At 39.0% G+C, this 15,593-nt stretch overlaps 1 protein-coding gene across 4 annotated transcripts; it reads right to left on the bottom strand.

Moving 5' to 3' along the window:
• Positions 1-394: 394 nt before the first annotated feature.
• Positions 395-14,522, bottom strand: MIOS (meiosis regulator for oocyte development). 4 transcript variants are annotated; one of them, XM_032991750.2, is made up of 11 exons: positions 14,406-14,522; positions 12,099-13,465; positions 11,785-11,883; positions 10,572-10,829; positions 9,187-9,356; positions 7,476-7,541; positions 6,725-6,883; positions 5,829-5,981; positions 4,321-4,525; positions 3,105-3,234; positions 395-2,857 (listed from the first exon to the last, which is right to left on the bottom strand). In XM_032991750.2, exons 2-11 carry the CDS (start codon positions 13,393-13,395, stop codon positions 2,761-2,763), a joined length of 2,634 nt encoding a protein of 877 aa, XP_032847641.1. In that variant the 5' UTR covers positions 13,396-13,465; positions 14,406-14,522; the 3' UTR covers positions 395-2,760. The 4 variants fall into 4 exon arrangements, with proteins under 4 accessions (XP_032847641.1, XP_032847640.1, XP_032847643.1 ...); XM_032991749.2 differs by having other exon boundaries at positions 12,099-13,468; XM_032991752.2 differs by lacking the exon at positions 14,406-14,522 and adding an exon at positions 14,284-14,394.
• Positions 14,523-15,593: the final 1,071 nt, after the last annotated feature.

Below are 15,593 nucleotides of genomic sequence, written 5' to 3' on the forward strand. Positions count from 1 at the left end.
TGGGAGCAGCTCTCCTTGTGTGCCAGCAAGCTATTGTGACCAGAGGGGAAAGGGGTTTGTATCCCAGGTAGTTAAGGTACAGAAAGCAGTCCATGAGTCTGAAATGGAGGAACAGACTAAAATTTGGCAAATTCTCTTGGGGAAATTTAGTTCCAGTGGGAATGGTATGGGGGGGGGGGGTGCCCCAAATGCAGCTGTGCTACAAGGTGCTGCAGGAACCTAAGGCTGCACAGGGAGAAGTTGCCTCAGGGGTGTCACTGCAGACTTCTCTGGCCAGCACTGGACTCTGAGCTGACCCAGTCACCACCCCCAGACCTGCTCTGCTGACCTTGCTCCAGCATGGACACGTGTACAACTTAGGTTATGCTCATGTACAAATAGCCAGTGCACAGGATGAGAAAATGCTTGTGTTTAATCAAGGAAGGGAGGCAAGGCTGGAGCATATAATGAAATGAAAAGAATGAAATGTAATCAGCATGAACCATTGGGTCAAAACATTTTAGCATGCAAGGCCACCTTCATCTAGTTAGCTCTACAGAGCAGGTATCAGAAAACAGTAAATATAAAAGTAAATGCAGCTAATAAAATGTCTGTAGCTATTCTTTTTGTTAGAAGACAACAAATCACCCCAGAAATATTTATTAATTTAAAAACAAGGAAAAAAATCTGATCATTAAAAAACATACCTCTTACTTAGTAAATTTTGCAAATAGTGTAATTGCTGGCCTGAAAGCCTGATTACCAATTACAACAGCCAAAACATAATTATACTGTGCCAGAATATGCACACATTCATAATTCAAAACATTTCAAAGACATGCTGAGTATCAAAGTAAGCATTTAAAGAAATTCTAAAATTTGATGCAAACAGATATAGTCAAGTTGAAAACATTATAGATGAGTTTTCTTTACATAAGTGAGACATCGTAAGTTAGTTATATTCACCTGGACATGGAATTTATGAGGAAAATTTACTAAACTGTATTACTACAGAGGAATAAAAACATACCCTTGACACTTACAAATCCTCATTTCCATAAAGCAGAAGTTTTATTGCCTGTATTTATATAAATAGGGTAGGGTATCATACATTAAACCCCAGTTTACATTTATAAATGAAGAACATTTCGAAGAGCTCTTCAACAGCAACACGAAGTGTGCAAAAATACTGGAAAGAGAAATAAATATGCTAACAAGAAACAAAAAGTAACTGCTCTCCCATGCCCACAAATATCAAGTACCTCTTTTAAAAAGATCTCTGTCAATTAGGCAAGAATTTTAGATCAGAAAAAATGCAGCAGATGTATTACAGCATTAATGCTAAATCAGAAAATATAACCTCAAGTCCTGAATGTAATCTTGTGCATCTACAGAAAACATTTCCACATTCTATCCTGTTGCAACTACACTAGAGTACTTAGAACTAGTGGTATATTACAATATATTCTCTTTTAAAACACCAATTTTCACAGTCCTGGCAATATGGTACCAGTTTATTGCTAGCATTCCATTTAGTATTTCATAGCACACAAGTGTTAAGTAACTCATACTGTTTCTATCAGTAAATAAACACACACCAAGTAAACTGATGTTATTATCACATACCTTAAAACAGGTTTTTTCCCCCCTAATTTGTGTCAATTTTGTTGCCTACAAAGTCAAGGACAACAATACCGATTAGCTCCTAGCACAGTATTAGCAAAATACCATTGACTCTCAAGTTAATAAATAATCTTAATTCCAGCTGGTAACATATCTAGAACTACTTCTGGTCAATGACCTAATATTGTGCAGTGTTTTGGGAGCAGACTGGTACCAGCTAGTGACCAGAAGCAGGAGTTACATAGGTTGATTTCACACTTCCCAGCATATTTCACAAGTACAAGGAAATGTTGATTATCCAAAAGTCTTCACATTTTTTTGTAGTCAAAACTCAGCATGTAGTTTACAATTTAAATATTTACAAGTCTCCAGTCCTTGAAATTTCAAATCTTCATAGTACTACTTTAAAAATTAATCAATCGAATGAAACCTCCTATAGTTTACGTGCACTCTGCATGAAACAGACACATGATTTTTCTGGGAACTCCAGGATATAAACATCACTAGGAGACAAACCCCCCAAGTTCTTAAAATTCATATCAGCTAAATATGTAGATAAATTAAGTAAGACCTTGAGTTGCAAAGATATTGCTTTACTTTTAACAAAACTTAAGAACAGAAATAAATTGATTTTTCTTTTCTTTTGTTTCAAAACAATATTGTTTTGAATACAATTAACAGTGGCACTTTGGATGAACTTACAAGGAAACAATTGCTTGCATACAAGAAAGAGTGATCAAACAAGGAACAGAGGAATCCATAGCATCACTTTGTGATCTTCTAAAGAATACTTTTCAGGTGTTTCTTTTGAAGGCCCTCTTTCACAGCATATAAACACTGCTTTGTTTGGAAAACAAAAGGGCCGATCAGCATTACCCTGAAAACATTATTAAAAGTTCTTTGGATTTTAGCAAATCCAAAGAGTCCACAGTTCCAGGAGTGCTTTTGAACTGAATCGCTTCAATCCTCTGAACAAGGACCACATACTACCCAGAGGCTCATTTCAGAAATACCTGTTTCTACCAAGTACAGTCATACACACATTTTACTAATCTGATAGCAATTTATTTTTTCATAGTCAGTAACTTTGTCCAAAATCTATGCTTGGGCAGCGATGGACATCCATTACAGAGAGAGCCCCCCATTTTCAAACATTATTTATGCCTGGACAGTCTCTGCTGGAATGAGATTCCCTGTTGTATCCAGCTGCATACACTTACAAGAGCAGGCAGAAACCGGGCACTCAGTATGGTCTCTAGGTAGCAACAGGAGAAAACAAAACAAAACAAAAACAGGTAAAATAAAACTGACAAGAATTTTGTAACCTATACATTTAAGTACGTGCAGGGACATAGCATCTTAGAAAAACTCAGCACCATAGTTAAGTTTTGCATATGTTCTAAACCAACAAAATATTATCATGGTGGTTAGTCATAGCAAAGGAGGCATGTCCTATTTGGTGCAACATACCCATGTGAAATAAGATTTTAACGTGAACTTACCTGAACCAGCTAAGCATATGCCCAGCGTGTCCACCATGCCTACAGTTGTGACACCAAGTAAACCAGTTGTTGAACTGGGCTAACTTCTTGTCTTTGCTAAGATCCACTTTTTCATCTGATTTGGATCCTCCTGTGCAGAGGCAAACCCACCCCCACAAATATGCTTGTAAATCATTATGCTTCATTTATATGTCAGTCCCAGTAACACTATTAGAAGAAATATGAAATTAGGATCATTACGTGAAGAACTGGCCTGATTTTAAAAGAGAAGTCAGTAAAATTAGTAACTACTGGCAGAATGCCAAAACAAGAATTACATTGCTGAGCTGTTGTTTCACATCTTACAGATGTGCTAAACTTGCCTATCAAACAAATTTTACAGAATCTTTTTCAACAGTGATTTATGTTTCAGCGATTTATTTATGTTCCAGTGAATTATAGGACTATTTTACTGCACATGAGATGTTCTGCTTTAGAAAAATCAACAAAATCTAAGTTATGAATTGGAACAACTACAATATAGAAGTCGTAACACAGATCAGTGAAAACATGAGATATATAAATAGACAACAGCTACACAGCTGCTCGTGGCTATGTAAGAAGACTGACCTTAAAATATGGACAAAAACAGTTTCATTTAGTCCTTGTATAATGCTGAGCCGAAGACATTTAGAACCGAAAGATTCTAGTCATAATATTTAACTGTGACAGCATGACCCATACATTCATTCATACTTAGTGAAAGTATACCACATTAAGTTTAAATTTATTCTTTCTTCCTCTTCCAGCTAAAAATCAATTAATTTACATTCCAAGATTTCTATAGCATCCCAACAATTCATCTCAAAAAAAACCCCACGCTTCCCATTTCTCACAGTTTTAAAGCTCACAATACTGACCACCACAATACTTGAATCTGTCTAACCATGGTATTTCACTGACAATCTCACTGGGAAAACTGTCAGAACCAAGTAACTGTGCATACTGTCTGACACTAAATAACCAAGACATAGGTTTCATTGTAAAATCAGATGGGATGTAAACAAATTCTTAATTATGGCCTTCCTCCCTCCAAATGATGAGTGCGAGTATTTACAGGATGAGTACAAATAGAAAGAAAAAGGGGCAACAGAAGATCTTCCAACTAATTTGGAGCTGCTAATTAGGTCTCTAACGAGTACTCTAGCTGGATAAATTCAAACCCACTGCATCATACCTGGACAGCTGGAAACCGGTGTTCCCATATTTATCAAGCAAAGTGCACAGCGAGGAAGGGGTTTACGGCAACCAGGACAGCTTGTAACTTTTGACTTAGTTGGTGAACCACTAACTCCATACTGGCTAAAACCTCGCCCCTGATGAGGAATAGCTGAACAGCTGTAAGAGATTGATTTTCCACAGAAATTGCAACTCACAAACACCTAAAGAGAACAAAAGCCCATTAATTTTTTTTATTTGGTTCCACTTTTGCTACACCTATGAGTGAATTTGTTCAAGCTAGCACACACTTACTTACCAGATATTCTAGAGAATGCCCTGGAAAGCCAAGGCTAACATCCTGACTTATAGATGTGGCAGATGGTCCTGAGAAGTAGGCCTTAATGTTGCTCACTTACCTCAAGAGCACATAAAAACATGCACAATCGCTACAACTTGGAAAGGTATTATTTAAGATAATAAAAAGCTATACCTACAGTAATTAAAGAAATGAAGTTTACTCTACTTACTGTATAATTAAATCTGGTCTTTCCCTCCTTATAGTCACGTGACCCACTCTAGAGTCCCCAAAATGATGATTTTCCTAATAATCTTTACCTGCATACCTTAAAGCCACAAGTTGTGACTTGATACCAAGGAGCACATATTTTAAACTCTTTAGGGGTTATTTATGTTGATAACATAAGGAAGGAGCAGTAAACTCAACTCTCTCCCACTTGGAGCAGTACAGATGCAGCTCTCCTTAAACAGCTGTAATGGATACATGAATTCAAAAAACAGCCTTCCTCAGAAACCCTTGGGCCCTAAGGCTTGTTGTAATGCACATACTTAGCAGACATGAGAGAGTGGGAGTTGTTGTGGTAAGACCATGTCAGCTAAAAATGCCACCAGATGTTCAACAGCATTTGGACAGCGCATTACATTTTTGTTTTGGTTTATGCTCAGAACTGGTAACAAAAGTTGCTGCTGTTGGCTTTTAGTTTAAGGTTCAAGGGCTTCAAAGTAGCTTTGAGGTTCATGTCAGTTAAAACAGAGACAATTTTAACTAGTTCTTGGTTCAATTCCCTGTTTTCAGCATCATCCTCACCCTGATGCCAAATTCAGCTGGATGATATCTCTTGGATTTTGTTTTTCAACACGGGAGGAAAAAAACACCAGCTTTGAAAAGTTAGTTTCAGAAAGATAACATTATTTGAAAGAAAAATGTTTAAGAAAAAAAAAAGGACACAAATAAAATGGTAGGGAACTGACTTCCTATATTAGATATGAAGATGTGTAGATTTGTTCACCATATTTCTGTAATCTCTTATCAAAACAGTTCAAGTAATTTCTAAAAAAGTATTTGGAAAAAAACACAGCTACTTTTTTAGGGCAGCCTTAGTTGAAATCTTTCATATGCAGATGAATCATCATGAAACCCCATGTGAGGTCAGCAGCTTTTTTCTACAGAGGTATTATGCCACCCCTTTCTAGACTGGTCACACTTCATACAAGAATTACATTTACCTGGGCTAAAGGTTTTGAACTGGGATCCAGCTTACTCCTATGGATATCAAATTCTGCACGTTTATGCCAAAATCTCCAAGCATCTAAAAGATTCCTGTAGTTCTCGATCCAGTACTGAACCCTCTCATCCTTAAGTACATCTGATGGAGAACCCTAAAGCAGACAGGAAAAAATGCAAGACACGCTGAAGATACACAATACATATTACTCACTTTGTCTAAAGGCTTTACAAAGCCTTTACAAGTTATGAGAAATAATACAGTGTAATTTGCTAGAAAAATATTAGTTTTTTGTTAAATTATAATGCAAGTTTGATAAAAATGTTCTTCAGTCTGCCTCTCCGGTTAAAAATAATTGTGCTGTGACATCCTCCTAAAAACTCACGTCTGTCAGATGAAGGATTATAAAATTCTGTCACATATCACAATCTATATCACTGTTATGATTACATATGCAGTTAAACACAGTGCTGGCACTAGCTGCAAATGCATAAGGGTCAAGACAGGTCCATCATAAAAAACAACAAACCCAACACCTACAGGCAAAACAAGGAACCTCACTTCAGTTCTCTATCAAAATCCTGGGAAAAAAAAAAAATTAATTTGTCAGGGAACACACCAGCAATAAGCAGGGGAATGGCTATTCCCAGTTCAGATAATGAAAAGGACTGTATTTTCTTTTTGCCTTTTTCCCCTACCAAGCTATCTCACCAAGAGAGAGTGAAGATACATGTTTATAGTTAACATCGAGTGTTTTAGATGATTTCACAAAACAAGCATGATATATATTGTCCCAGTTTATTACAGAAAATACTTTTTTAGTTCGCAGGATTCAGTACTGTACTGCTAAAGAAACTGTTTAGTTCTCCTCTACAAAGATTTGAGTGAAACACTAACCTGTAGCATGCAGTAGCTTGCTGTCTGGACATCTCCAGTTCTGTCAACGTAACTTTCCATCAAGTCAACTCCATCTTTTGTCAGCCCTGTTAACAGTATTCCCTCCAAATTCCCAGCATCTTTCATTTCATTTGTCAGCTTTTCAATAAACCTGTTCAGCTATAAATAAAACATTACTTAACTTTTGCTGTCTGTTCATCTCTTCCTAACTCATTTATGTCAGCATATGACAAAGTTTTTCACAATTTGAATAGCTTTGTTTAAGTGTGTCTGCTGCTTCCTGAATGTTACACAGAAAAAGTTATATAGCTATATCCACCATATTGCAAGAATTTAAGTATTTATCAACAAATTTTAAGCCTCCTGATAGGAAGTGCAGAGAGAGAGGTTACATACTCTTTAAATACTTCAGTGAATTTAAAAGAAAACATTCCTCCTGCAAAACCAGGCCTTAATTTGAGAGAACGTAAAAATCTGGAAATAAATACTGAATAAGTACAAATACACTCCAGTAAAGCAGACCTAAAGGTAATGCAATAGCATTCAACAAACTAGCACGTAATAAAAAAAAAAAAAAAACAATAAAACCAAACAAACAAACAAGGAAAAAAAAAAAAAAAAATCAAGCTGAAGGTACAAATTGAAGACCAAATTATTGCTTCCACTGTTCACCTCTCCACCCCAGAGTTTCTTCTGCGTCTAAACAAAGCCCAGCTTAACAGTTTGCTTAAACGTGCAACCACAAACTTACCTGAGCATCATTGAGGAACTTGCAAGCAAATGCCACTCTGTCTCGTACAGCTACATTATTTTCATACTTGGGAGAGAAAAATGGAAGTACTACCATCACATGCAAGTTTCCATTCTTTCAATACATTGTTTGTAAAAGTCAAAACATTTTCACTACTGTATAACTAATACTATGAAATTGACTATGTACAAAGAAAACATCGCATCTGAAGAAACCTGACACTAAATATCAGCTTGTTTATACTCAGATACAGGTATCAGAACAAGACTCTGGCTACTGGAACAATCTACTCAAATGGCAGGAAAGCCTGGTACAATACATCCGACATGGTTTATGAAATTCTAGAAAAATAAACTTTGCAAGTTATGTAGACCTGGGCTTAGTGCTTCTAGAACATATAGACAAGAGTCTTACCAAGTCACAGGGGGAAGAAAAACAAACTTTCATTTACCATATTTACAAAATAACTAGCCTAACCACTCAATTCCTTCCTAAAATCACAACTACAAAACAAACAAAAAACCCCAAACAACCTAAAACTAATTCCAAACACCCAGAACATGCATTTCTCATAAGTATATTGGCACTCAAGGTGCAGAAATGCAATAATATTTACTTTCTTCTTTTTCATCCTTCTATTAGATGTGACACTGAAGAAAAAAAAAAAAAAATCCTTGACTAGATTAATTCTGGTACTTAGTTGGGCCCCTATTTTTCACTCTTGATAGTCTCAGAATAGAAACTGTGGTTGACACTGCCAAAACAAAGATATGTGCTTGGCTAAATCTTTTTCATGCAAACTTCAACAGGTCTGACTGAAGTAAAAATTAAAATTAAAAACCCCATACCTTATGATCTGTCAGTTTCCAATTCAACAATAAAAAACAACTATAAAATTATTACTAACATCCAGAGAACAAGAACGTTGTCTCTTCAAGAAAGAAAAAGACTCTTCTCTGGGATTCTCACCTTTTTTTTTTTTTTTTTAATACCCTAAAAGCATCATATTATGACAACTTTGTTTTCCACAGGTTTAGGCCAATTACCCTGTTGCATTATAGGAGACCTTCCTTGGGCTAAATAATTCCTACTGAATGAAGGATTTCTGTTGTTCTTTAACCAAGGATCAAGTATGTTACTCCTCCAAAGAGCCAAAGTATCTCATAATTAAAGGTTTAGTTTGCTCTACACATGGCAATTTTATACCAATTTCAGAAGATGTGAAACTATTCTGTTTACTGTCCCAACACAGTGAAATTATTTTAACAAGTAAACAAGGAAAAATAAAATATAATTAATGAAAATATAGCTTGATGAAAGTTCTGCAAACTCCCCTGCACTTATTCTGTTTTATGCATTTCCATTATTATGCCCTCTCCCTTTTTCCACTTGCTTGAATTATTTTCATAATGTATTTCTAGTGGTTTAATAATTCCATGCTAAAAAAAAAATTTCCTCTAAAAAAAAAAAAAAAACGTGAACCATATTGGATATTTTGGCTGTTTACGCATGTTTGTTCACTAACATAACATTCACTAATATGAGATGTCTTTTTAGCAGAAAAAAATGTTTCCTGCCAGTATCAGAAGAAAATAATACACTCTAATCTGATTAATTCATAGGCATACAGCACTTTCCCTACATATGTGTGTGTGTATATATATATGTACTTATTACTTAAGGAATTTTAACGTAACAGAAATTTACTCACCAAAACACCATCATATGAACCTGACTCACTTGTGAGGAAAGCAAACATAGCACACAAGTAGGGATTGTTCAATTGCAGTCTTAGAGTACTGCACATTTCTCTCCAAAGCGAGTTCTTCTCATCTGTGTAGCCTGATAGAGCCATTGCTACTACATTAAGGTTCAGATCACCTGATTTATTAAAAACAATCAGTGAAACAATATTCAAGTTAAGGACTTTAAAAAAAATCCAATTAAAGCTGTAATTGAGGGCATCAGTTTGAAATGGAACATTTTGTCAGGATGCAAGACAAAATGCAGTAGAATTAACACTAGCTAAAATAAATGCGCATATACTAGCATCTATTAGTTTCTGCTTTAAATGCCTCTGTTCATTTAAGTTAACAGCTTTAAAAGTCACAAGCCCACATGCATGACAGCCTGAGTTATACTTTAAGCAACATCACACTGGTTCTGGTATTTTGAAATAGTTTTGAACTGCTAAATGTGTTCCTATCGCTATCATAGAAGACTGTCATTACCATAATTCACATCCACAAGAAGTGAAAAGATAGGACTGTATATATAGACATCACTTAACAGGCCTAGCTGTATGATGACAACTGCATATAGCAGCTTCAAGTTAACAAGTCTCCTAAGAACGTTAAATCTATTTAATCTGAATATTCATTCTGTCAGAGAGTTCAATTTTATTTTCGAATTTGAAGATAGCATGTTTCCACTCTGAACCTTTCCTATGGAAAGCACACATATACTTCCCACCACCTAAAAGGGGCAATGTTAAAAATAAAAGAACCTTAACAGCTCCCTTCCTGTCTTACCTACCCACTTTCACCGCAATATAGTCTTTTAATTGGAGCTGTAGGAGGAATATTAGCAAGCAAACAGAACAAAAATACCTCCATCTCCTGGCTCCAATATCTTAATTTTTCCCTCATACACTACAACTCTTACCAAATATTACTCCAAAACAGAATTATCAGGGTCTGCAGAAAACATCTATTTCAGTTATTCCACAGCCATCGCACTGGCGGAAAGCTGCACACAGCCCAGTGGAAGCAAATAAACATGACATCCAGCCAAGATGCAATTCCATTAAAATAAAAGAATCCCACTAATTATCAGTGTAACACTTTCCAGGGTATGTATCAATAGGAAATTCTGAAGCATACAATCTATTTTAACTAGACAGTAAGGCATATGATAGTCTGAGGAGTGAAAGATCAGGATTTGTCAGATTCTCAGGCTCCAATACAACCACTTCGAGTAACGATTTTTAAGAAAATGGGCATCTTTTCCATACAATCTTCTATAATTCTGCTTACAGAAGAAAATCTACTAAGGTGATATAATGCCAAAATAAAAGATATTAAACACAGTGCACACCTTTTCCCGAGGAAGCCCCTTTATTTAGAATTTGTATTGCTCGCCGTATATCCAAGTTGAAAAGTGCTACAGCTGCAGCTCGCTCCCAGTCTCCTTCCTGTTCCAATGAATTTAAAAAAGGTTCCACATCTAAGTCTGTTCCCTTCTTTATCCACCCACAGAGCTGCAAAGCCAAGGATCTCTCCTCACTCAGATACTGAATAATATCTGCCTGTCTATCAGATCCACTCCTGCTGTGCCTGAGGTTCTCTGTTGTTCCTAGAAATGGGAAATAAGTTAGATTATGCTTAAATCACAGTTTAAATTTCAATCACAATGCAATGCTTTGATTACAATCATAAAGCAGAGTATGAGAGGTGAGTGTCATATTTTAGTACTTTAAATAAACATCACTAAAAACTCCATGGTAAGGAGCAGCATACACAAAATTATTTTGATCTGCTAAAAATCATGCATCTAAACTTGACACATCCCCACTAAGTCTTTTTTCTTTCCTCTACCTCCTAAGATTTTGGAGGTTCCTGTTACAGTTGACAGGAGTTATCAGTACATTCAGTTTGAAAATACATAATACACACTCAAGCACCTGCTCTACCAGTTCTCTTCCTAGCAAGCATCAACATGCCAGAAGCTTTCCCACCACTGACGAGTTATTTTTTGCTCCAAGAAACATAAATATTAATAAGACAGATCATTAATAGAGAAGGAAAGATTCAAATAATAGATTATACTCATAAAAACTTCACTGAGCATGAAATGTATAATGTGATGCACCAGGGGTGATTAACACTTCAGAAGAAGACAGCTTATTTAAACATAGTTCTAGAAATGTACTCAGTACATTAGCAGTGACTACAGTAAAGTCAGCTTCCTAGAGCTACACGCCTATGTGGAACTTTGAAAATATAAGTTATGTGGGGAGCAAGAATTTTCAGTACCATAGTCAAAACCCAAATGTTTGAAATAGTTCAGCTGAAGATTTACTTCTGAGGATACTTTGTTCTTCTGATCATTGACTTTGCAAGAACACGGAAAATTCTGGAAACTACTGTAATATAAACTGTTAACTAACATATACTAAAACACAGAGGGGAAATACTTTGTTTCTGTATTTTAAAATAGTCTCTTTCAACAATTTTTAAAGACAAACACATGAGTGCATCATTCTATAAACATACTACAAGAGAACTTATCAAAGTTGGAACATTCTTACCCAAAGATGACTTCACAATTGATTTAATGCCAGCATAAACTAAGGGACCTTTGTTTCCTGTAAGTTTTTGATCCATATCTTCAGTATACTGCTTCATAAGTATTTTCATGTATAGGAAGCTTGATTTTGCCAAGCATTTGAAAAACTTTTTTTTTTTTTTCCCTTAAATTTAAAGTCACATCCTATTAACATATGCAAAGTATTTACAGGATGTTGCATTATATTTAAAGATTTTCATGCATTTCATATAGCTAGTTTATATATAAAGGTATATTATTTCTTTAGGATATAAATGACAGTAGAATAAAGGATATAATGCAGAGTGTACCAAAGCGATTTCAGCTGAGGATCTTCATTTCCAGCTAGGAGGTGATTCCTCCAAACTTGTTCAGTATCAAGCCCATACCTTGACAGAGCTCTGAGCCGCATTTTGGTTGCTATGTCTTTTTCCAAGGAACTAGCCTTTCCTTCTTCTGTACACTCATATAAATGTCGTCCACAAGCCCACATTAGGGATGTCACTGGACTCCATGCAAGAGAAATTCTTTCAAAAACTGTGAAGTCAGACATAGTCCTATTGGGTGTCACTACTACCATTCGATTTTGACTTGTGGGATGCCAGGCAAACGAAGCAATGTAGTTTTCACATGGCTGGACACTTCTTTCAATTATTGTTGGCTCAGTTTCATCTCCAATGGGGGTGGGAGTATGCTGCATGTCATACAGTCTAATGATATTACTATCCCTTGTTAGAGTAGCTAACAGTCCAGTTCTTGTGGGACACCACGCAACTTTTGTTAAGGGTTTTGGCTGCTCTGTCAAGGTCAAAACAGGCTTTTCAAACTTTCTTAAATCCCATATGGCAACCTGACCTTCATAAAAGGAAGCTACACGATCATGGAAATAGGGATCGACAGTCACTCCTTGGACAGCCTTGGTGTTTACAAATATTTTTTGACTTGTGTTCCTCAGATCGAAGATAGCCAGATTTCGATGCATTCCAGCTAAAAGCAGCTTCTGATCCCGTGGAAGCCAACAGAGAGAGAGACAAGCATCATTCTGCCCTAATTCATATAGTGGCTTTGTTACTACCAGTCCTGCTTCCGGATCCCCTGCTGAAAGTCTTACTTTCTCTGTAGCAACTGCAGTCTCTGGGGCGTATTTGCTACTGATATCCCAGATCAACACTGAAAAGTCAGCCCGATGTTTATCTAGCCCAGCAGCAAGCCAATTACTATCTAGTGGGTTCCACGCAAGGGTATTGCATTGCCGTGCGTGCTTGGGAACAAACTCTTTGCCTATCAAATCTTTAGATTTTGAGTTGTGATCTTGACCAAGGCTAGTAAGTACCACTCGACCATTGGCCTGCCCAACAGCAAGGAGACATTCAGGATCGTACTTCGGATACCAAGCCACACATTTCATATAGGGTGTGTCTGAATTTATTGACAGTAGCGTAGCTGTAGTTTCTTCCGATAGCCGCAGGGACCCTGCCTTGAGTTCTGAACTTACAGCAGAGTCAATGTGATAAAGGCTCAATTCCGAATCACATACAACAAATCTGTCGACATGGTGCGGAGCCCACAGAATATCAGGTTTGGAGCCACTCATTTTTAGGGTAAGTTTACACACAATTTAAGCTCTTGTAAGAAGATTCAGGTGATATCCATGCACATGGAAACTGCTGAGAAAATAATTTGTAGGAATGTTATCAAATTCCTTTGTAATCTGAGATCACCTTTATACAAACAAAAGCAGGGTTCTGAGTGACTTTTACCCCAAGGGTTTAACATGTATCCATTTCAGTCCAAAACCTTATGCATTCTCTGTGTTGCATCACTTTCCCCACAGCACACTTTGGTTTTGCTGGTATATACCTACCGAGACAGAACCAACACAGCCACCTACAAACTGGCCAGAGGATTTACTGTGTTTATAAACTCCACACCAGTATTCAAGAAGGGATTAACTGAGATGTGATGTAGCATGATATGTGGGTGTGCTGCTGGTAAAGAGACACTCCCTAAAACACGTAGGAGAAAATTTCTCTGCCTATCCAGAGTGCACTAACTGACAAAAAACAGTCTGCCTGTTTTGTCTGAAGACTGTTCCATAGCCTAGAAAGGATTGCCCTCTTTTTAGATTTCCACAGAAATACAGCTTTTTACTCCCCGTATTACCCCACTGCTCCTAATCCCACTTTCAGCCCCAACACTACCTTGCCTCTGTTCATGTTTGGCATAGCAGCATTCATTAACGTACATTATCGTTAAATTCCGGCTGCGCTTTCAGTAGCTGCACGCCCACAACCATCACACGTGCCTATACAAAAAAAAAGACCCCGCAGATCCTATAAGCCACTTCTACAACTGACGAAAGGGACACGCTAGATGGGGAAGTTCTTCAGTCCTCCCGCTCCTCCTCTGTGGTTACCTCCCAGCCCGGCCCCCAGGAGCCCGGAGGAGCGCAGGGTCCCCGGCGCAGCCCGGCCCGCCTCACCTCCCCCCGCCCAGGGGCAGCGGCACGTCGGAGCCGCCGGGACGCGGCGGCGGGACCCGAGCGGAGCGGGAGCGCGGACGCCCCCTGCCCTCCCGTCCTCCCCGGGCGCGGCAGCTGCTCACCCAGCCGGCGGTCCCTCCGACGATGCCGGGGTAGAGGAGAGGGAGGGCGGCGACCCGCCGCCAGCCGGCCCCGCCGCCCGAGGCGGAAGAAGCGGAGGCGCCCGGCAACTTCCGGCTGCGGGGAAGGAAAAAACGGTGGCGCTTCCGGCGCGCGGGGAAAGGGGAAGCTGGCGCGCTTCCGGCGCGCGGCGCGGCTCGGGGGAAGGGCAGCGTGCGCTCACTTCCGGCCTCGGGCCGCCCTTCTTTCATTGGTCCGCGGCAGCCCCACCCCTCCGTGCCGCGGGGGCGTCACGTCCGGCGGGTGGGAAGAGCGGGGGTTTTTGTCAGGGCGGCGGGAATTCGTAGCGCCTCGGTGACGGAGCGGGGGAAGGCTCGCGTGGCACTGGTTTTATTTGTTGAGGCGGTGGTTTGCGTGACGCTGGTCAGTGTCTCGTCACTGAAAGGCGGGTGGCGGCGAGAGGTGGCAGAAGCGCTTAGCGGGAGCGGGGGTGCCAGTTTGTGCGCGTTAGGGGAAGCGGCTGGTACGCGGGAGCGACTGGGCGGTGCCGCTTACACCGGAAAGTGCAGCGGTGGCAAAAGCTCAGCAGAGCTGCGTTCGGTTCGGAGCTTGCTGCTGCCTCTGTGTTCCCAGGGGCTTTCCAAAGTCCTTCCCACGCGGAAACGGCGTGTGACGCACAAGTCTTCGGGTACCAGGAGCTCTCCTGCTTTCATCTTCAGCCATTTTTGCCCTTGGCGCCTCTGATTCCTCTCTTCCCAAGTTCCTTCCTCTGTTCGAGTGTTTCGTGGCTGGGTGCACATCACCTTTTCAAAGGCTTACAGTTTGGCCGAAATTTAGTAGATTTGCAAAAGAACTACAGCAAGTACATTCGTCTTTTAACTTCCTTCTGCCCTAAGCTCCGTCCTTTCCAAAGTACACCTTACTGCTTTAAAACATCAAGGATGCAGATTTTACTCAACCAAACACAAACGCCTGTTTTTTGTTAGCCTCATTCTTGGAAATGACTGGATTGCTTTGGCTAGAGTTCAGATGGAAAGACACCTGGCACAAATACTTCCAGTTTACGTCTAACTGAAAGTTACATAAAGTTAGAAACAACAAAAAACAAGAGTCTTGAGTAGGAAATGCTGGTCAACCCTAGTAAAAGGGTGTGGTACCAGCCTGTCGGTAGTGATACAGATGTGTTCTAG

Source organism: Tyto alba, unplaced genomic scaffold, assembly GCF_018691265.1.
Source record: "Tyto alba isolate M040663 unplaced genomic scaffold, T.alba_DEE_v4.0 Super-Scaffold_38, whole genome shotgun sequence".
Lineage (NCBI taxonomy): Eukaryota > Metazoa > Chordata > Aves > Strigiformes > Tytonidae > Tyto > Tyto alba.

Bases quoted from the DNA above. Each gene is read 5' to 3' on its own strand.
- MIOS (XM_032991750.2), bottom strand. From the start codon at position 13,395: ATGAGTGGCTCCAAACCTGATATTCTGTGGGCTCCGCACCATGTCGAC. The intron at 5,982-6,724 runs GTTAGTGTTTCA...TGTCTGCTTTAG, and splicing joins CAAGCTACTGCATGCTACAG to GGTTCTCCATCAGATGTACT. The intron at 3,235-4,320 runs GTATGATGCAGT...GCCTCTGCACAG, and splicing joins ACCGGTTTCCAGCTGTCCAG to GAGGATCCAAATCAGATGAA.